At 34.9% G+C, this 24,262-nt stretch overlaps 1 protein-coding gene across 4 annotated transcripts in view; it reads left to right on the forward strand.

The window, feature by feature from the left end:
- LOC118733120 (cAMP-specific 3',5'-cyclic phosphodiesterase-like) overlaps positions 1-24,262 on the forward strand; it is a 192,203-nt gene that overhangs the window by 108,222 nt on the left and 59,719 nt on the right. For all 4 annotated transcript variants that reach the window (XM_036462354.1, XM_036462351.1, XM_036462352.1 and 1 more), the window contains one exon: positions 19,676-19,852. In XM_036462354.1, the coding sequence (XP_036318247.1) occupies positions 19,676-19,852 (177 nt within the window). The remainder of the gene's footprint in view (positions 1-19,675; positions 19,853-24,262) is intronic.

Here is a 24,262-nt window from a genome sequence, read left to right on the forward strand (position 1 = left end):
ATAATCGAACAGCCATTTCGCACATTCATTGATTTCGGTTAATTTTACTGGACAAATTCTTGGTTCTCTTCCCAATCGGTCCTGCAGAGAGTTAATTTTTGGAAATGACTCCTAAAAGCAATCGATGTCCTGCCAACTAAGCATTTTAAATTTTAAGAAAAATCTTCAATAATTCTGGAGTGCCCGCACCTAACATCACACCACCATTATCTTACTATATTACAACTTCGATGTAGTTACCTATATGAGCAAAATCTTTGAACTGTTGTCAGTGCTGAGCGTAGTGTGATCATCACCTCGGGTCGCGCTCTTTTCACACTCCCGATAAGCTTTCGGGGATGGGCATAAGTCGCTTGAAGAGCTTCGTTGCGAGCTCGGAGCGTGTCTCTTACAGAAAGCCATAGGTGTCGTCAGTCTCCCTCTCCCTTACTTCCCCCTCATTTCCTACCCCTACGTCCTTTCCCTATCCCCTCTTAGGGCATCACAACGGACAGCACAGTCGTGTCTAAGTGGGTCTCCGTCTACGGAGGCAGCCCGAAAACCTAACTAACGTATTTCTTATTGTGTACTTACAGAGAAACGGCCCCTAGGTCGTTATGCCATGGAACCAAAACGGACATACGCCACTGTGTAAATCTAATGAACAATGTGGAGCTTCAAGTCTCATTTTTTTCAGCTATTGCCTTTCTGGTGCATTCTTCTACACTGCACCCTCAGATTAGCTTGTTGTCCAGAATGACGCCCAAATACTCGCCTTCCTCCGAAAGGGTTTTAGCGGTCGAATACTTTACATAATACTTACACTTGTAAATCCGCAGTCGTTGTTTTCCTCTTAAAAAATTCTAATAAACTTTGACATCGTACGCACATTTGAATGTATGTATGTATATTAGGTTGGTCCAAAACAAGTAAAGGCAGAATTTTAATGCTCTCACGCTCCTGGATTGTTTTTTATTTTAAAATCAAAAAATATTTAGAAGTCGCTCAAAGCACTCAAAGTTTTCCACGTATTTTATATGGGAAAAAAACATATTTTCATAGAAATGGTATAGAATTCTTGGAAATCAATATTTTTCGATCGGAAGGCTCTGGTTCTCTTCAGGAGACTTCCAATAATAACACTCATTTGTTCATTTAAATCTTTTTTAATACTAAAGATTTTTTATGTATACCCCCTTCCCCCATTGAATTTTCTGAGGGCTCTGGAGGACCTATAAAATATAGTTACTAAGAAAAAATGGTTAAATAATAATTGGGTATTATTATTCGGAATCTCCTGAAGTGAAACAGAATTTTCCGAAAAATATAGATTTTCAAGAATTCCTTTCTACAAAAACTGTTTTTTTCGATTTATATAAAATACATGGAAAACTTTGAGCGACCTCTAGATTTCAAAATAGAAAAATAGGGATATATTTTTTCGGTATAGCCAATCCTAGGGAGGAGAGCATACAAATTCCGGCTTTACATATTCACATGCATTTTGGGCCACCCTAATGCACATCCATTTACGTTTTTGCAAATGGAAATGCACAAACATACATACATACATTAATAACACCGCGTCGACACCCATCAAAACATATCTAACCTATGAAATGTATCCCAAAAAAATAACAGAATTTGTGACAAAACAAATCTATGTACATAGTTATGATTTAAAAATAACAACAAATATTCTGACATATTTTTGGCTCATGTGAAAGCAAAATATCCACCATTGTTGACGAGTTCAGCCGACTTAATGGCGACTACAGTCAGTCGAAAAGAATGTTATTGCAAAATGAAAACAATTGGCTGGCAACGGCCCATTACAAAGGCGGCTAACACTCTCAGTGTCCTTGTGACAGTTAGAGTACAACAACATTTTGACGACCAAACTACTGACGAATATGCGGCGAGCGGCTAACCATACGAACAGGCCAACAACCCAGGAGCGAAGCAAACAAAAAGGCAGGCAGGAAAACAATAACGAAAAAACTAACTAAACAAACAAAAGAGCGAAATGGCAAAATGCAAGAGTGTGAATGTGTGTGTAAATATATTTTTGTGTGTGCAATACATGTGTATGTATGTATGAACCTATTTGTGTATGCCGGGAAATATGGGTGACTGCTAAGCGAATTGGCGCGTGGGGACTTTCTATAAGCGAGCAGCGAACTGCAAAAATGCAAAAATATCTACATACGTGCATTACTCATTCACATACAAGTGTATGTACATATGTATGTGCCTTTGCAGCACTCCGCTGACTTTCACATTGCCTGCAAACTTGTTCAATCCCTTTTTATTTTAGGTGCATGTGACTATGTGCATTTCCGCGCTTTGAGAGTAGACATTAGGATGACCCAAAAAAGCATGTGAAAAAGTAAAGACGGAATGCTCTCACCCCTAGGATTGTTCTATACCGCAAAAATATACCGCTATATTCAATAGGATATTATTATTTTCCGATCGAAAAATTTATTTGATTTGATTTTCCAAAATTGTATACCATTTCTAGTAAAACTTGTTTTTAACCGACTTCCAAAAAAGGAGGAGGTTATCAGTTCGTCGGAATATTTTTTTTTTTTTTTTTTTTATTTATTTTACCGCATAACTTTGGACCACGTCAACCGATTTCGATAATTCTTTTTGCATCGGAAAGGTAGTCCCATACTAATAGAGGTGGTCCCATACTAATCTGGTTAAGATCCGATCAGCGGATCATGAGATATATATATATATATATATATTTTTTTTTTATATGAGAGTTGAAGTCGGTTTTTTTTTGCTAAAAATTACTTGTTTATAAGTATTTTTTTGATTTCGAAATAAAAATATAAGGGTATATTTTTTCGATATAGAAAAATTCGGTGTGGCTACAGCATCAAAATTCTGACTTAACTTTTCTTTTGGACCACCCTAATGCACATACATTATTCACATTTATGGAAAGCTAAAAGTGTCTGAAAAGTGCTGTGTCAAAACGGCTAGATTTTTTCAGTATTTACTTATGTATGAACGTATTTGTATTTCACTCCCTACTCGATGGGCTTGTGGATTTGATTTTTCATGTATTGCAATTTTTTACTCTAGAGCATGCAGAGATTTATGATATTGCTTTTTGGCACGCGTTAGGCATTTTTCTATGCTGTGAAAGTTCATTTCACTTGTCAAAACTGCGTTCTGGCTGTGGTGGCTAAAAAATAGAGCAGAAAATGGTGGGAGTGTTTTTAAATTATTTTAACGCATGCTGCGATAAATCAAAAAGTTGTATAGAAAATATTTTAGTGAATGCAAAACAAAAGTGTTCAGCTTAAACTTTAAAGTTTTCAAACAATTTGAGGGTACAGTCATCAAGTTGAACTCAAATAATTACGTTTTCAAAAATAGTTAGTTTAGTTTTTAAAAGGGTTTACCTTTTTTTTTTGACAGTTCTACATTTGTGTTTTTTTTTGCAATAAATGAATATTTTTAATAAAGTCTGATTTCTGAGCTAAGTTCAAGAAAATTTCCGGAGAGTTTGATTGAAAATGTTGGTATATAGTATATGACATTGATTTGAATATTGCTTTTACGTATTTACCTTTAACTAAACACGTTTGCTTATATGTCACTAATTTATAATTGTTTATTTTCTTTTATTTCCAGGTAAGCAATCAATATAAACTGCAGCCTTCGGCCAAGCTCTTAAGGCAAGAGGAGACAGCAAGTATGTCAAATCAATATTTTTCTTTCAGGAATTCAGGGCAGCAGCAGCAAACTAAGCTCAGTTTTAGTACTCCTTAATCTCTATAGATATGAACAATTCTAGGGTAAAAATAATTTCGAAAGATAGGAGTTTCATAGAAATTTGTAGTCTTATTAGAATAATAAGATTACTTACTCAACTCAATTCTGTCTTTAGTCGCATTAAGCGCCTTTTAATTTTAAGTACAGACATGATTGCAAATTTTCTACATCTTATTTGGCAGTTGCCTAATAACTTTTCAAATCCTTTTCAAGTTTTATTTTGTAGCTGGCAAACCGTAAATTCCGCAGTTTGTCTTCCCTTTGTGATTGCTAATTTAGTTCCGAGTACTATGTATGTATATGAATAACCGCACATGGCCATGTTTCACTCGTTTGGTTGCCAACGAAATTATTTGTCGTAAAGTCTATGAAACTAGTGGTTCAGGCTTCCTGTTCTGTGTGTGATTGGAGAAATTGAAGTCTTCGATATGGATGCTGAGGCTCCTTTGTGTGCTATATAATATACTTGATTTGAGGTCAGTTGTGTTCTAATATTCAACAGGTTTTCGAAAGAGGTGCTAAGCAACTTTTCAGCACAGGAATTTCAACCCAAACACGTATCTTGCAATGTTCATACTTTTACTCATACTCATATTCATACTTATTCTCATATTCATACTCATACTCATATTCATACTCACACTCATATTCATACACACACTCATATTCATACTCACACCCATATTCATATTCATGCTCATACTCATACTCATACTTATATTCATATTCATATTCATATTCATACTCATACGCACATGCAGACTCATGCTCATATTTATACATGCATTTAACTATGTTATTCAAAACAATAATAATAATAGATTGGCGCTTACACATATGTTAGTGTTTGGTAATTCAAAATAAAGAAAATAAATATTAACAAATGGCATATGTATGTTTATACAAAACTGTGTATCGTCGTTCTGACGTTTGCGCCAAAAGAGAGATTTCCTCACAGGAAGCCCCTGACATCAAGCCCTTTCATTCGCACCAAATTATCGATTCATAAAATTAGCGAGTGATTACTTTATAATGAACAGAAGCCTTTTGAAATAAGATAGTTCTTACACTTTTACATACGCGGTTTTATATTATCTTGATACGCGTTTTTGTACTTTAAAAGATGATATGTATGTACATAAGTATACAGTGTAACACATAAGCTAACAACGGTTATTATATTATTCCGGCGTTGATTCATTTACAACAAATCCATTTTCCGATATTTTTACACTTTCTTTTATACAATTAAATAAATGGGCCTGAGTGCTAATGACAAGGTGTGCGCTAACTGCCCGTTTTGGTTATTTTTTTGTAGCCATTTAGCAGCGATAGTTGAGAGTTGAATGTACATTAATACATAAGGAATAGTAATTCGATTAAAGACATGCACTTATTTAACAATGGTCGGTTAAAAAATATCACTGTGTTATTAAATTACAGTCATTGGTAGAATAATAGACTAGTAGAGCGAGTGTTAGGTTAAGCCAAATTATTCAATTACTTATTTAGTACATAAACTTATTTATATTTTATGATCGCCGATTACATTATTAGGCCTTTTCTAATCATTAGCTTCAGAGGCTCTTTGTCAAATGTAGAGAGATGCCTTAAAATTATGACAAACGGTGAGAAAACTTTGTGTTCGTTTCTTAAAATGCCACACTCTTGTAAGGCAAAAAAGACACATTCCCTGCCCTTTGAAGCTTTGGCAGGGGTGATGGTTGATCTGAAAATCAGGTAGTTGCTTAATACGACAATATTATGAATTGTGTGAGCAAGACACGGACAAGAAGGCAGAAACATGCCCTTTTGCAGGGTTGAGTGTAAAATCTAACACTTTTTTCAAAATTTAATGGCGTTTTCGTTTCTACAAAAAATGTTGCCTTCTCATCGCGCTCTTCTTAGTGTTTGTGCGTAGAGGGCAAAGAGAAGGTTGCATTTTTCGGTAGAAACAAAATCGACATTAGTCTCACTCCAACTAATAAACTCCAACCGACAATTAGGCTTTGATCACACCATAGTTTGCATAGAAGCCAGTGCATGCACATCAGCAGCTCATCGCCGCCAGCTGGCAAATTATCGGCTTCAGCAAAAATTTAAAATTATAAAATTGCGCGGAAAAATTTTATGATATTTATTTAGTGGTTAATTTTTACATTTTGTCGAAAATTTAGAAAAAAGTTAGATTTCTTATATGTTCTACCTTAACTTTGTATAACTTTTGGAGGTGGGAATTTATGGAAAAATCATATGAAGCTTTTGTGACAGCCTTCACTTTCCTAAAAAATATATATCTCCCATTCCGATAACCGGGCTTAAAAACGAGTTCCTGTGTTGTTTAAATGGAAAATAGTAATTTGCGAAGGGAGCAAAGAGCTACCTGTGCTTTTGACAGACGTCTTTTTTCACTGTACCGAAAACATTTCCCAAGGGATTTTGAAAAGAAGTAAATTCTTTTGCTCCAGTTCAATGCATATCCCGTTCAAAAAGTCAAAGGAACTACTCTTCGCCATCAGGTGCAATTTCATGTCCTCTGCAATCGCACACACTCTCTCAGCAAAAAAAAAAAAAGAATTGCAATGAAACGTAAATGAAATCGTTCAGCACACACGACTACATGCAATTGTTGAACGCACGCACACACTCACTTAATAATACGCACGCTTTTGGGTCATTTTCTTGCAGTAGTATTTTGCAACGTTACCAAAGGCAATCGTTCGTAGATTGAATTCCAATGTAATTGTACCGACGTTATCCATGAACTTAAACTCGAATGCCGCGCTCTTGATTGCGCTGTTGGTATGCTCTTCTACCCACTTTCATGTGCCTAAGTACATACATATGTATGTACATAAATAGGCGTACAACCCTGCGGGAAATGGATCTAACTAAAAGTTAATTTTGAAGTTCATTAGGAAGAAACCAGGGTTCGTATTTGCACACACATGTGCAGCACATTCTAACATTTTAAGCTCACACACGTGTGCTGTGCATATAAAAAATTAAAAATTTGCTCACATCACATGTGTGTGCCGTTTGGTAAAAAGCACGGGCACATGTGTGTACTTTCCTTTTATTAACCCACTAGAACTTGAATGGAGATCTCCCTAAGTGAGGAATAAAAGAATACTCCCCTTGACCTGATTTCGGATCAATAAGAGAGATTTGTGGACTTTTTACTCCCTTATTACTCGTTTAGGAGTCAATAGGGACATCTCCTAAACTAGCAATTAAAGAATGCTCCCTGAGGCATGATTTAAGAGCAATAAGCGAGATTAGTCGGTTTTGCACTCCTGTATTACTCACTTAGGAGTATAATGGAAGATCTCCCAAGTGAGCAATAAAAGTATCCTCCGGGATACATGATTTCGGAGGTATAAGCGAGATTTGTTGGTTTTGTACTCCGTTATTACTCGCTTAGGAGCAAAAATCGATGTCTCCTAAGCGAGCAATCCAGGAGTATTCTTTTTGATTGATAGAAGAGCTATACGCACCTTCTTCAACATAGTTTTGTATTTTTGGAAAATGTATGAAGAAAGCAAGACAGATAACTGATGCGTACATTCATACTTACATACATATGTATTTCTTATTGAAAAATTAAAATCAGGAAACAATTAAATAAATTGGAGAGCCAATCTTTAGAGCCGCTGGTATGTATGACAGCATTTGTTTAAACTTATAAATGATTGTATTATTTAACTCAAAATATATTTCAGATTATGGGGCCAGCAAGTAAGGCGTCTAAGTTCTAGCGTTGCAATCTTGCCCCGCCCAGAAAATTTACTGGGTACAGCCGGAAATTTTTCAAGGCGTGAATCGTCTGGTCCACTGCCAGGTGAATACAAACTAAATAACTTTTCCAGGAAATCATCCTCGCCACACTTATCTTGTGGATCATATAAAAGTATATATGTATGTATGTATAATGTTTGAGTTTGTCATTACTGTTCGATATCCGTTTCCTAATTTTAGTTAATAATGTAATAATACTTATTTATGTTTTTTTCTGTTTTTGTAATAATCAGCTTAAATCTTGTATTTATGTGCATAAGTATGTATATATGTATATGATTAAAAAATTAAATAAATGAATTGCGTAAAAAGCAAAATCTTTTTAACTTATGTAAGCAATGGAGCAATGTGGGAGTAGTCTTCCATTACTCCATGAGGAGGAATTCGGGAGTATACAGACGCTTTTTTATTACTCGTACAGGAGGCTTCCGGGATGACTCTTATGGGAGTACTCCCTTACTACTCGTTAGGGAGGAATGTGGGATGTTTTCTATGTGCACTCCCTTGTTGTCTTTTTGGCAGGTTTCTGGGAGGTAACCAAGGGGGTACTCCCGTATTGCTCCATTAGGAGGTTTGTGGGATGATAATTCTGTGTGTGCTCCCCGATTGCTCGTTTAGGAGGTAAAAGGGATTACTCCCCCTCCTAGGACATCCAATGTTAAAGGGAGTATACAAAATTACATGCTTATACACAGAAGCATAGGGAGCAATGGGGTGTATTCGTATACTCCCAAGGGAGTACTCACCGAGCAATCGTACGATGCTCCCAAGTTCTACTGGGTAATGTAAAGCACACGCACATATGTGTGCTATACGTAGAGAAACTTATACACTTCGAATTCTAACTCAAATCTTAAAATAATTTTTTAATATGTTTTCTGTCATATAAAAAACAAACAACATCTCACTTTTTATTGAATTGGCTTTCAAAAAATAACGTTTAATAAACAAATTCTTTTAAGAATATATTATGTGCATGTGCATGGGCTGAAATTTGTACAAAAATCGGCTCACACACATGTGCATGTGCTTAATAACAAACAGCACACACTTTTCTGTGAGTAGAGTTTGTTTTCCACTTATGCACACACATGTGTATGAGCAGTGAGTGCAAGTTGAATGTGTTTCTGGCGTGTGTGTGAGCAGAGCATGTGTGTGCAAATACGAACCCTGGAAGAAACTAAAGGTCACTACTATCTTTATATTTTGTTTGTCAATAGTGGTTATCTCTGCTTAGATGTCAACTAACTTGTAACTAACTACTTTTGAACATAAAATATCATTAATAAAAAAAATAAAATAGTTTTTTGTTCATTTACTTTTTTATTTATTTACTTTATTTGATTACATTTCATATTTATTTATATATTCTGCTGTAGATGGTAGAAATCATGATACAAAAAACAAGGTAGTTCCATTGTCACTTTTTCGTCGCCATATTAACAACCTGACAATTAAGCAGATTGTGACATTTCGTGCTACCATACCCAATATCTAAAATCCTTCAAATTTTCTTATTAATGTTTTGTCGATTTAAAAATATTTTGTTCTTAAGCATAGCATAATAAGAAACAAACAAGAAATAAGTGTGAAATTCCACAACATTTCATTGAAACATTTTGCAACATGAAGCTAGCAACACAATTTTCATGACATTTTTAAATACACATGTATATTTTAAATTGTGTGAAAGCTGACAGTTTATAGAATTCAGTAGCGACGAAAACAAAGGGGGTTAAGTGGTTAAACCTTACCCAAGCCGATCATAAAACTTGCGACGCAATTTCGGCTTATGCCTGTGGGTCTTGGCAAGAATATAATCCCTGAAGGTTTAGCTTAAAATGGTTTTCGGGATACACCCTGTGATCATGTTACTTACCAGAAGGTGTGGCGCCCGTTTTTCTGTACATATTTTCGTTGGAAAAATACCTTATCTCTGTATTCTAGGTAAATGCTTCCAGAGGTTTTTATGCGTCACCAGAATTTTAGTTTATTTGGCTTATACCGCTAGCTCTTTTGAACGGCTACGAGATTGTTTTCATATACCCCCATTTTTCATAGGTTTGGGATTGATTTCATTTACCTCTATTCCTAGTTCTACGGTGGCACGCCGCATTTTCCAATAAACTCTTATTTTTCCATGAGCTTAAGATTGACTTCATATACATATATCCAAACAAAGTTCCAGGACTCTACCACAAATACTTCCAGAGATATGCACTATGAAAAATTCGATTTCTATGGGAGGTTCTACACGCACTTTAGATATCGGTTTTGTTTTAGCCTATAACCATTATTGGAAAACTTGTGTCCGAAATTTCAAAAAAAGCCGGTATGGGCATTGTGACTCCTCAAGCGAAATGAACTAATGATTGCAAAAAATGAAATCAAACATCGTAGTTGACCAAAAAAGAATATTAGACTTCATTTACTCAACTTCTCAGAATGTAGAAAAGCTAAGAAATATATAATAAGATAGGATATGTTAAAACAGCCTCCAAAAAATTTACTAACGACGACCCTGGACTACACAAATCAGTTTTATTGAAAATTTGGTTTTATCTATTTATTTTATCCTTCAATTTTGGGTGTGTCAAAATTGTATGTGAAAACAATATGTGTTCCTAGAAAAATTTTACGGCCCATGAGTTCCAAAGTAAATTCCATTGCTTTAAATGGACAAAGACAATATGTATTAAATAACACATCGAAATGTGTAATTTCAGTAATTTGTGTAAATGTGTAATTTCAGAATTACATCAGAATCACGTATCCGATATAGAAAACTACATTGTGAATTAATGAGATGACATGAGGCCACTAACATAATTTTAAAATATGTTCACTAAAATTGTATTAATATTAAAATAATGATTTGGCAAGTTGTTATCGAATTTAATGTAAAATTTAAACGTTTTTAAAATAAGATATTGATTAGTTTTAAAAGGTATATATTAATACAACTATTTACTTTATAATCCCAAATTTACGATATAAAATGTCCCACACCAAAAAACTTACAATTGGGTAATGCCGCTTCGAATTTTTCACAATTGAGCAATTGTCAAAAATCTGCTTTTTAATCAAAAAGTTGTTTATTGAAACTACCTTCTTTTTTGTATCATGGTAGAAATATCATTAATAAAAAAAATAAAATAGTTTTTTGTTCATTTACTTTTTATACCCGAGCGCACTTGTGCACAAGGGTATTATAACTTTGTTCACATAACGGTTGTTTGTAACAGGCAAAACGAATCGAGATAGATATAGACAAATGTATACATAAATGATCAGAATGAAAAGAGAAATCGATTAAGCGGTGACTGTCTGTCCATCCGTCCGTCCGTCCGTCCGTCCGTCTGTGCACACGATAACTCGAGTAAAAATTGAGATATCTTAACGAAACTTGGTACTTTCTTTTGGGCATAGGACGGACGGTATTGAAAATGGGCGAAATCGGACAATAACCACGCCTACCTCCCATATAACGGTAATTTTCAGAAATACGAAAAGTGCGATATTTTAGTAACTACTGAAGATAATTCATTCAAAATTGAGTTTTAGACGAAAAATAAGAATATTAAAAAATTTTGGCAAATGGGCGTAGCCACGCCTACTTATGGTTACATGTGTATATCTTGGTAACCGCTACACCAATTTCTTCCAAACTTGGCACAGTTGTTGGCCCTGCTACGACATATCAAATGGCCGACAATTTTTAAAATCAGACAATAACCACGCCCACATCCCATATAACGGTAATTTAGAAAAATACGAAATCCTCGATAAATCAGTAAATATTAAAGCTAATTTATTCAAAATTGATGGTTGCAACAATTTTTTACCAAGAAATACGCTTATGATACAATTTTGGAAAAGGGGCGTGGCACCGCCCACTTATGATCACATATATGTATCTCGCTAACCGTTCTAGCAATTTGAACCAAACTCGGAATGGTTATTGTGCTTGCCACATAAAAGCAAAGCGTTGAAAATTATTGAAATCGGACTAAAATTACGACCGCTTTTCATATAACTGTGTATTTCAGAAATGCTTGAAACTGCAATATTTCGAAATTTAAGGACGCTAATTTACTCAAAATTGATACACCCCGGTTTACCATGTAGCGGTAACTTTCTGAAAGGTGAAAAACATATATTTAGTACTTGCGCCGGGTATTTAATGTTCGGCTCCGCCCGAACTTAGACTTTCTTACTTGTTTATTTATTTACTTTATTTGATTACATTTCATATTTTTTTATATATTCTGCTGTAGATGGTCCCATATTCGAACTCCGTCAGACATAACTTCAATCTTCGATCTACTTTTTATTTATATTGTGAAGTGCAGCAAGAAAGTGTATTCAAAGTAAAATTTTTATGAGGATATCTAAATAGAAACTTGTCTAAAGAAAACAATCTCCCGATTGCGTGTGCATTACTCCTGCATTACTTTTCAGCTAGTTTCAAGTTAGCTTTCTATAGCTAACTGCAAGTTATATTTTTTATAGAAATCCCGCAAACAAGCCAACTGCAAGTAGGTTATTTTTATCAATTGATAACTTTTTCCTGCAGGTAAGTCACCGCACACATACCAACGATGTATGTATGTATGTGCATACGAATACATGTGTATGTGTAATAATGCACCTTTGCTCAATTTCCTTATTTGCACTTTTCTGCCACGTTCCAATTACCAGTTGAATGCGCGCATAACTTCTGAGCAAAAATGAAGCAATTATCCTGGATGAATGCATGAAATGCACATTTCACTGCAACAACAAAAACCACTTTAACAACAACAGCTAAAAATTAAAGCACTTAACAACAACAACAACAACAACAACAATGGTTGCCATTTCAGTTCTGCTTCGGCAGCTGCTATGAAATGAACTTTTATTTGATACGCATCCAAAGCAGGATTGTATTTCTAATAAATCCGTTAGCGCGAGGTTATGCAACTCGAATTTCAATGATATAGCTTTCGTCGATTTTTACCTACACTATCACACTACTACTCAGATATTGATTTATATGTGTGTGATTAGCTTAGATGTGTGTAAGTAGGCTAATATGAATTTTTTTGTCAAATTAACAGCAATGATATTTGTTTGCTCCCACTTGTGTATGTGGCAAGCTGTGGGAGAAGTGGGGGCGCACAGGCTGTATGTTTTAGACAGTTTGTGATGATTGTTGCAGCGCCGGTAATCTGGTAGTTATCCGATTTCCACTTAGCAATTGCTACCCCATTTCCACGTTTGAGCGGATGTAAATAGTATAAGAGTTTTATTTTGTTTCTTTACTTTGCTTCTTCAAGCAATCCTATTCTTCTAATATTATTTAAAATATGAGGTTGACTGAGCTCTAGGTATTCGATTATTCGCCTTTTTGCCAAACCCGGTTTGTTAGTTATAAAAATTAGTGAAAAATTTACGTTTGATATATATATTTTTTTACTTTTTTTAATACATAATCTATTGCATTTATTCTGACTTTCTTTCGGTCATGAGTAGGCTCTTTCCGCCGTAGCCGCGGTCTCAAATGTACTTACTGCCACTTGGGAGGTTCATGGTTCATTTTCTGGTCCCAGCAACATCAAAAAACTTTTTTTTTAAATAGAGGTCGCCCCTCGGCAGACAATGGCAAACATCAAGAAGCAATAAACGAATTGGAGAAGAAGATCGGCCAAACGCGTAAAAACGTAAAAAAATGATATACATACTGTTCATCCTCAAATACCTAGGATATAATTTCAAAACTGTTTGGGGGTTTCCCTTAAACTGAAAAAAGCCTTGAACACTTCGAAAAAGTCAAGACTTTTATTAAGAGAGATATATGTACATATACCTTGTGAATTAGATCGTTAAATAAGTACCACAATATTCAGTGAAACAAAATTTTGTTCGGAAAATTTGTTATTTTAAACTTTAACAGTCTGATAAATTTGAAAATTGATTGGTGAAACTTGGGATTAGTTCCTCAGAATTCAATAAAAAGATATTTTGGAAGCAAATTAAAAAAATTTTAAAATTTTTTACGTTAAAAATTAGATGGCAGGCTTATTAAGAAATATGGCAGGATGACGAGTAGATTTTTTAGTGATTGTGTACTGTATAGATATACAAACATACAAAAACAGAATCATTGAAATTTATAAGCTACAAACTTGCATTAAAAAAACCATGGCAACCCTCAACGAAAATGTGTCTGTATTAAATTTATCAAATATATATTTTATTGGATATTCTAATACTTACTATATGGACAAAGCATTGCTTAAGAGCCTTCTTTTAGTATTTACATATAAATAGTAACGCTGTAAATTTACTTTTCTTTTACTTTTTTTTTACTTTTTCGAAACCAAAAATTTATGAAATGTACGATGTAAATTAAAAATATTTCCGAGTTGGGGATTTTTAAATGCTTCCCATATGAATAGGGGACAACCTTATACGAATATTTTCGTAGACAATAGCTTCCTAGATAACCTTTAGAGCCGTAAAGTAGAGTAAAGTCGCCTCTCGTCGTGCAAAAATCGCATTTTATAAGTCACTCATAATGCCTGTTCTGGTATTCTGCGGACGATGTATGGCTCTTTACGTAAGTACCGCAGACGATGGAAGGATGAGCTGTATGAGTTATACAACGGGACATAATGCAGCGGATTAAAATGCAGCGGCCCCGCTGGCCATGTTCTACGAATGTAGAGAAATGCTCTAGCTCTGAAATTATACAACGCTGATGCTTGTAAAAGAGGAAGAGAAAGGCCTCCTTTGCGATGTAAAGTCAGCAGGTGAAGAAGGACTTGGCTTCACTTGGCCTTTCCAGATGGAGACAGTTGGCGCAGAAGTAGAACGACTGTCGTACTTTTTTCGACTCGACCAAAGGGCAGTTACAAAGGCAATCAAGAAGAAGAAAAATACTTATCCAGCGCGAAAATTTTAAATAACATTTTTTCACCATCCACAAATATCAAATTTAAAACATACTTGCATACATATGTTCATTAGATATTAAATTAGATACCAAAGTTTATTGTAACCTATATAACTACAATTTATTTTATTTTTTTCGAAGTAATGACCCCTATTCCCTATTTCTCTCTATTTCCTACGAAAAGTAACAATTGATAACATTCGCTGCTTGGCATATCGAGTTCACTATGGATAGTTACACAAACACATGCGCATACACGTTAGGGTGGCGCGAAAAAATTAATTTTTAAATTTCAAAATTCTGATTGTGCCGAAAAGTTGTGTAAGATGAGCGCGTTGAACCGTGTTAAGTCGTTTTCCGATGGGATAATATTTACGGTCGCCCAAAGAGCCCTAAAGTTTCGAAAGACTTCTCAAATATTAGTTCCTTTATACTTTTTTTAAAAGCTTTCTCTAGAGTCTACGTTATTTTTTCTTTTTTTTTTTTTGGTGGCAGTGCCACGAAGTTTTTCCTTACAAAATAAGTTCGACATTTTTTTTATGTCATCAAAAGAAATTGCCAAAAATCAATGGTAATTTGTAGCCATATCAAACTTGCGCATTGTTCTACCCGACTTAAAAAAGGGTATTAAAAACCAATAATTTGCGAGATTTTTCGAAAGTTTAAGACTCTTGCGGCGACCGTAAATTTTATACAATTGGAAAACGATTTAGCAACGATTCCGCAATATTAGCATTTCGAAAACGAAAATTTATTTTTTTTCCGCCCTACCCTAATACACGTGCCATGTTTAAAAAGTCTAGAAATAATGTATTTAATTAATACAATAAATAAAATTGTGTGCATCCTTGACAGATTTAGGCCGGGCTTCTGCTGCTGATGTGCTGGACAATTTTATTTTTTTCTTTTTTTGCAAAAAGTACGCATGAAAGTTTTATTTAAAGCGAAGTTCATGTAGAAAAAAATGCGTAGGGAGAAGAAAAATACCTGTAATTGTGCGCGGAGTATGGCGAGAAAATGTCAAATGTTTGTTCCTGGTCGAACCCGAATCCAGCGTAAGTTAGATACGCCTAGCTTAAATAATTCTATGTACCCGCTAATTCAGAGTATGTATGTATGTATAAGCAAAAACCAAGAAAAAAAATAAATGCTAACTAAATGAATAAGGCGCATAAAGGTAAAATATCCCACGTGTGCATTAAGCCATAAATGATAAACAAATAGAGCTCATTAAATTAATGAGCTACGAGACTATGAGACCACGTATATTAAAATTAAGTAGAAGGAACATTTTTAGGCGCACTGCTACGGACTACAGAAAAAGCAATATATCAAAAAAAAAAAATTAATAAGTTTTTTCCACATAATAACATTTTCACTGTAAAAAAGTGAATGGAAAATTTTTTAATAAAGTAATGCAAAAGTTACGTAGCACCGCGCGGATGTGCGTGTGGGCAAACTCAAACTGTATGTAATTTAACTTCAACGCCTAAAAGACGGCTTTGACTTGCTACCAATGCCTACAAGCGCCTAATTATATGTGCAAATATTTTTATTTTCGCCTGAAAATGAAACCAAAGCAGATCGAGGCTGGCGAGCATCCAGGCGTTAGAGGAGAACTGCTACTCTTGGGGCAGTCAAATGGCCAACTTTATGCCATCAAGCTAGGCGGACCATCAGCGACGCTGTGTCAAAAAGGAAATTATATAATTAATTTACTTATTATGCTCTATGTTGTTCTTGCTACGACGCACACATATGTACACGGCTGCTTTGAAGGTGAACTTTTTTGTTTTAAAAGGCCATATCCTATGTATGTATGTATGTATATGCTTTTTAATTTTCTAATTTAAAAGCGCATAAGCTTAAACATGAAAGCAGAAGAGGAGTCGTGTAGCAATCTGAAAAAAAAAATTATGATTAAATTGGCAAACAAAATGTCATCAAACAAGCTGGATGATTATGGATTAGAGTGAAATGAGATGGAAGGAGGTATAAGGAAGTAAAAGACGTGCGGCGGGTTATTGACTATCTTAATAACATTTATTGTGTCATAAATACTTTCCGACCACTATCTATGGCCTCATCCAAGTGTACTTGAATTTAACCTAAAAAGCCATTCCATTCGGTCTTTGAGTTAGCCACCAGTTCAGCCTGAAAAATACAGCAGCAATGAAAGAGACGCCAAGAATAACTTTTCTGTCGCAATACAGTTATCCATTCTGGCGACCATCTTGAAAGCTCTTTCAGCTGCCTTTCGAAAAACTAACTGAAAGACCTGCTAGCGAGCAGGTTATTCTGTTTTCCTTTTAGCAATAAGTTTTCTAAACAATTTTACATGGTGGAAAAGTTCAGTTTACATAATATAAATTATTTATATAAAAACTAATAAGATTAAAATTAAAATAATTTTTTTCTTTAAAAAATAGAATACAAAAGCTAAAATAAAACTTAATTAGAAAATAAAAATAATGAAATTTATGAAATATTGAAAAAAATATAAATAGAAAAAAAATATTCTCCTGTCTACAGCTCCAAGGAAAAATTAAAAATTTATATAAAAAGAAGCACAAGAAATGGAAAAGTAATTTTCTTTTACATTTTTTTAAATCAGTATACAGATCCCAAGAAAAATGGGCGCAAAATTTACAGCAACAGCAAAGTACTTTTTCTAGCAGGGTGGAATTATACCAGCTGAAGTAATTAGAGTGAGAAGAAAAATTTTGACACTGCCATATTTGAAAGGTTGCCTACAAAATTTTACTATAAGCAGTGGCGGATTTACCGTAAAGGCAACATAGGCAGGTGCCTAAGGCGGAAAAATTTAGGAGCGGTAAAATCTGAGTTGAAAAAAAGACCTTTTTTTTCAAGTTAGCTGCACTGAAAGTAGAATTTCTGTTTGTAAATTTTAAGACATAAATATGAGATTTAATTACGCAATCAAAAAATAGGACAACACTGTTAGGTATTTTTGATATTATTTAAATGATAATATTTAAAAATACTAATTGGCTTTCTTTAAAGGTTGAAAACTCAAGGCAAGTACCACTTTAGCATCTTAAATTGTAATAAAAGTGTAGTAAATAACATAAATTTGAATATTACTGTTTACTGCTAATCGTTACAAAACTGGTACTTTTACCTCAAAATATTTTTCTTATCGGAAAAAGGGCGGCGAATTTTGAATTGCCTAGGGGTGACAAATATTCAAATCCGCCACTGACTATAAGGCAACCGAATGTCAGAAAATAAAGCGAGAAGGCTGTTTTATTATTTCACCTGTTTATTGCGCCATGTTTTTCTAGCAGCAGAAATAATGGCTGCGTTTCTTTATACATTCCGGATAATCCCATTTCACAGCCGGAATAAACAGAATGCTTTTGAAATATACGTTAACATATCATCAGGAACGTTCTAAAGAATAAGTAAACAAAAAAGTTTATTCCAAACGTTCAGAATGAATAAAGAAATTCAGCCAATGTAAAATATTTCCTAAAATCCGAAAATCAAAAGAAAATTTGACAACTAATAATTAAATAGATTACATAAATAAAAAATACGGAAAAAAATTCGCCGCCAGAGGGTTTCAAAAACCCAAAGCTAACGAATGGCATGCCAATGCTTTGCTCACTCGGCATTTGCTAGTGTAGCATTAGTGCTTTTTGATCCGTTGTAACAAAGTTTAGTAGCGAGTAAAGCACGTCTGTTATTTTCATTACTCCTATGAAGAGTAGAAAGGACCACTGCTGAACTTTTGCCGTTTCACTGGCGTTCAACTCTTTCTTGAGAGCATCCCACCAAAATACCACTCCGTCGACAATCTTGGGCTCCACACTCCAATTTATTGATTTTTACGATCACTTTCATCGATCTCAGGCCCCCAGCGTAATTATTCATTTAAACTTAAACTTGGACATTTAGCCTATTTAGCACTCTTCAGTTTTGAACTATTTAAGTTAAGATTTTTAAAATATTTACAACAATGATGTTTTCTGTTTCAGACGCTTAAGCTGCCGCTTTTCGAATGACTATAAAATGGACCTTCTGAGCATTATTCGATTTGCATTTTATAAAAATTGCTGAGGGGGTCTCTGAGGCGCACAAAAAAAAAAAACAATTATACAAAACTACAATTTTTTGCAACAAACTTCAAAATTATTTTTAATTTTTGACCTACACAGTTTTTAATCCCATAGTTTTCAGTTTAGAGGCGCTCACAAAAAAACATCGAGTGTGGTCTTCACTCCTGAAAAGTTGTGGAAAAGTTATTCTTCTACATATATGCTTTTGAGCAAACAAAACTTAAAGGAAAATATGGAAAAAAATTAATGCGCCTTATTGTTTAAAAATCACCAGCTGACTTAATGCCATCAACAAACTTTATGCATTTACTCACACCTAGGATGCGTCCAGTGAGAATATTTTTTTTTTTTTTAACTTTTACTTTAAACTCTGTGCAAAAAAAAATAAACCACACTAAGTAATGCCTATAATTCATTCAGCTGGAAGCCGAAATTTCAAAACAAAAAAAAAACCGAAGGCTGTACAGCGCTGCAAGGTCGCTACCGCCAAGCATTGGTGTCGGGGCTTTTAATGCGTCGCTGGGGGCAGCCAGCCACCAGGGCGTATGAGCAACATACGCATAACCATATTTAACCTGCTGTGGCCGAAGTTGAAAGTTAGTAAATTTGTGTTAGTAAATTTTTTCCTGTTTCACTTTCAAAGCCGTTGCACCACAGGCACATAAACACAAATAGAAAATAATTAATAACTTTTTGAGTCGGATATACATTTTTTCATTTTTTTTTTCTCAAGCAAGGAATTTGCGGCAGCGGCTTTTTGCGCACGCATATTTTATAATTAATTCGTAAAAGTTACAGGTTTTGTACTCAACGGTGTCTGACTGATTCTTTTACATACATATATTTTAAATAGTTGCCGCGAAATTGAAATTAATTGAAAAGGAAGCTGAAGTTGAAAGTCGTGTAGTAATTTTTAAAGCAGCAAATGTTGACAGCTATTGGGAATTGTACAAAAATTATTGCAATTATTACTAATAAATTTTTTCATATTTTAGAGTTGGTGTTTTATTAAAAATTACAGACCATTTCTTTTTTTTTGTAAATATTAAAAACCCTTATTTGCATTTTTTTTTTCTTTTTACAGCTTCGATGTAGAAAATGGCCAAGGCGCAAGATCTCCGCTTGAAGGCGGCTCACCGAGCGCTGGTTTGGTATTACAAAATCTTCCACAACGTCGCGAATCGTTCTTGTATCGTTCGGATTCGGACTTTGAAATGTCACCGAAGTCGATGTCTAGAAATTCAAGCATTGCAAGCGAAAGGTAAGCTACGTTTTCATTATTTCTTAAACCTTTAAATTTTTATTAATAATTTCGCAAAATTTAAGTATTATTATTTTATTTAATTAATTCAGAATGCTTTGAATAAAACTTACTACATTTTAACTGCGACACAGTGGATCAGGTAGTCCTTTTTCTGTGATAAATAGAAATTTTCGAAAATGATGTTATTATATTATAAAATATCGAATGGTGCATTGTCGCGTGGTTTTAGCACTTGGAGGTTAAAAAAATATTAAATTTATTCTAATTTGTATAAGAAACTTTTTTTTGCGTCTATCCAGTCGCATAGTGCTTCCATTCCATATAAAATGTGGGTTAAAGTTATGGACAGATTTAAATGAAAATTCGCTTCTTAGTAAAATTGAGGACGCTAAATTCAAATATGCATTTTTGTTTTTTTTTTTTGATAACTTTCATAATATCTCTAATTTATTAGATTTACAGCCGTATTCTAACAAAGTCACAAACTTCAGCTCATCACTGCTGTGATTTCTACCGCGTCTCAAAGCTTGCCGCTCAAAAAATATGCCGCTTCAATTCAATTTTTCAAATTTTTGTGTATTTTTCTAGCACTCAAAAGTGATTTTTTTGTGACCTATTTCTCGGCGCACTTGAAATCACAACAGTGATGAGCTAAGTTTTGTGACTCTGTTAGAATAGAGGGGTTAATCAAAATCATTTTGTGGAATTTTTACTATTGAAATTTTGAAAATTCCGTGGATATCTTTTTTTGTACATTAAATAGAAACAGGGTGCGCTAATCAAAATTTAGATGTTGATATTTTTAAGGACCAAACTAATATAATCCTTTTTTAATTTGATCGCCATATTGGATCCGCCATATTGAATTTACAAAAATTTACTTCGATTCGTAATCAGCGACCCCAAAAACCGCCGAGTAACGAGTTTCGAGCAAATCTTAATTTTTTTTTTAAATTTATCGCGATATCGGTACCACCATTATGAATTTTGAAAAAAACCGACTAGCGCGACCTCCAAAAAAAATTTTTTTTTTTCAAAATAAAAAAATACGTGTCTCTTTTTTATCACCAAAAAACAATAAAATTTTGTAAAAAATGTCGTTTGCATCTTGCATGGTTAAAACAAAGTTTTTTGATTGTGAATGGGTTAATTTGGCCACCAATAATTTTTCACAGAAAAAGTGAACATTTGATCAACTGCGCATTATTAAAATTTTAACACCTACATATTTTTTTCTATCAAAACCCCAACATAGAAAAAAACCAGTTTCTCTTATTACATTTATTTAGTATTTTAAGTACTTATAAGGTCCTTTTAATTGCATAATTGTTGAATTAAACATTGCTACACATTTTGCGCACACTTTTACCTGCATATTTATAATTCCCTGTTTAATTCAGATTTGTTGTAAGTTAAAATATTTTACTTAATTACCATCTAAATATTTTGTTTTGTTGTTTATTATTTAATCGGCTTTCCAATCTCAGTGCATACATACTTTCGAATACATACACACAAACCTACTTACACACATAATTGTATATGTATATTAAATTGTAAATTGTTCACTACTACTGCGCCATTACAATTTTCGTTATCCTTAAGCAGCTTATCAAACACAACAACGCATACATACATACATATATATATACCTTCGATGGCAACTTTCATTTCATTATACCTATTTCGCATTTTTCCTGTATAAAAAAGTTGCATATTTTATGTAAATGCATTCAGTTATTATCATTACCTGCATTCATGTAAAATTCGCTACTGCAAATTTCTTCAATAAAAAGTCGTGTGTTTCCTATTTTCTCTTCTATGCTGTTTGACTTGCAATGTCTTCTCTGCTTCTCGATTTCCTTATTTCTCAACCATTCACTTGAATTTGCTGGATTTTCCTCTATTTCTAACCATAGCTAATTTATTGTATTTATAATTTAACTGGCTTTCATTGTTGTCTCATTTCTGCTCTGGCAAAAATTTACATTCATTCCTATTTTCATTGCGAAGGTATTCTCATAACTGGCCATTAGGGAATACTTGAAATGCATCCAATTTTCATAAAATTAAAGGCTTTTGTTGATGTTTTATTATCTTATATTTTATTATGTATTGAAATATGAGATTAGTAAAAGCACTCCGATTTTTTTTTCTTCAACTTGAACACTTATTCGTTTTGCAATACAGAAACATTTTAAATTTTTTTTATTTGATGAAGTTACGATGCTCATGTTCTAATCAGCCAGACAGTCTAGGTTATGTAGTTTAGATGCAGCTAGCTGGCCCAATATGCTTGAGCTGAGGTGGAAGAAAATTGTGGTCAATTTTTTTAAGATATATTGGCCCTTTCAATCAAGTACCTTCCAATTAGAATATAGAATGCAAAGAAAAACTTTTAACTGAATCAATGAACACTATGTATCCAAACATATTATTGGCATGCAATCTTCTGCAATGGGTCGTGCGCTGGTCTGAGGCCACGTCACGTAAAGAAACCACAACTCAGTCTCCCCTTCTTTCGATAACTACCACAAATAGACCAAGGCTGACATCACCGCCATTCAAAAAATTCACTCCAACGGAAGAAAATGTGGCACTTCACGTACCACCGTTTTGTGACCCTAGCGTGGCATCAGCATAGCTCAGATAAAACGTGGGCTTAACTGAGAGAGAGCAGTCTTGGTAGCGTTGGATCTGTCAAATGTATTTGCCACCATCTACCACTCCACGCTGCTGGAAGACATTGAGGCTTCCTCTCTCCCACTGGGACTCAAACAGTGGTTAGCAAATTATCTGAGTGGTCAAAATTCATCAGTCATCTTCAGGGATAAAACGTCCAAAGTAAGAAGAATTTAAAAACGGGGTTCCACAGGGTGGTATCCTTTCCCGCCTCTGATTAGTTTCTATATTTCGAAGCCCCCTCAACAACCAAAAGTAGTCTACATCATCTCATATGCTGACCATTGCACGATAATGGCGTCCGGAAATGCAATTGATGACCTGTGCTCGAAAGTAAATGGTCGCAACTGCAAGGAGCCTTACCCTTTCCCTCTACGAAAAGCTCGGCAATCCTTTCCACCAACAGGACGAAAGAGGTTAGACTACAGCTTGGAGTTCACCAACCAATTCCGACTGTGAGCAACCCGAAAATACTCGGAGTTAGCTTCGACAGTCTGCTATATTTTTAGGCTCACGCAACCGTAATAGTTAATGGGGTACAGATCCGCAACTAGGTCCTCAAGTCGCTAGCCGACAGCATCTGGGGCCAAGCCCCAATGTTCTTTGCAACATAGCAATATGCAGCGCCCGTGTGTTCGCCGGGGACTAGCAGGACGAAGTGGATGAAGCTAGACGCCTTCCAAACACCGAATTCTGTACTGTCACGGGACGCCTTCTAATGTCGCCAGAACACCTCTTGCATGAGTAGGCCCAAATGCTCTCCGTCAAGAACCACATGCAGTTCCACAAACGTGAACACCCGAACAGATGTCTGCTTGCGGCAGAGCCCTCGACAAGGTACGTCAGAAGAAATCTCTACTAATAAACGGACCACGTCCACAGGTTCATAAAACAACTACTTGACTCGACCACGTACTGACAGGCTGTAAACGGTGTTCACACGGAGAGTGAGTCGTTCGCAACTTATACCAACTCCTGACCTGTAAATGCCGTTCTGGGAACGCAAGGACCCGAAGTGGACGAGGCAGAGCTTCGTCTGCCCCGAGAGACTCGCACCACCCTGGAACAATTCCGCTCTGTGTAATGCAGCAAGTAAAACTCCTACCTGTGCAGGATAAACTCACATGAAAAATGACACTGAAGATGACAGAACGCCGAAACCGGTTTGTCTGCAAACCAAACTTGACAAGGGATGACGGAAATTCGTTCCAAAATAAATCATAAACTCACATATTTTCGTATGCTTGCTCAACTAACGCTCCTCTCCCTTTGGCTGAACCTATTTGGAGTGGCACACTTTTTGAGCCTCCCGTTGGTTGAGCTTGGCGACAATGACGAAGAGACAAGTAAAAGTCTATATTTTCCTCTTTATTTGTGAAATTCGCACGATTGAGAAAAATTTCTTCTCTTCAAAATCTACTCTTTACCGATAACTGAGCATGTAAGAAGTTTCTGGCAACTTTGTATTTTACAACGCTTTTATCAACTTGCAATGTTGTGTGTCCAGAAACTTTCAATGTTGTGAATCCAGAAACTTTCAATGTTGTGTGTCCGACACCATAAAGCTTTGCTTTGAAAAGTTCCTATAAAAAAGCATAGTGGATAGGGCGACATCTGTAGTGAATAGGGCGAGGTAGATGACATCTAGATGTCGCCCTATGTACTACGTTTGCTACAGCGGAAATAGACGACACACCATTTCTTTAAATAAAATTAATTGGTGCT

This window comes from Rhagoletis pomonella, unplaced genomic scaffold (assembly GCF_013731165.1).
Source record: "Rhagoletis pomonella isolate Grant_MI unplaced genomic scaffold, Rhpom_1.0 Rhpom_scaffold_00002, whole genome shotgun sequence".
Taxonomy (NCBI): Eukaryota; Metazoa; Arthropoda; class Insecta; order Diptera; family Tephritidae; genus Rhagoletis; species Rhagoletis pomonella.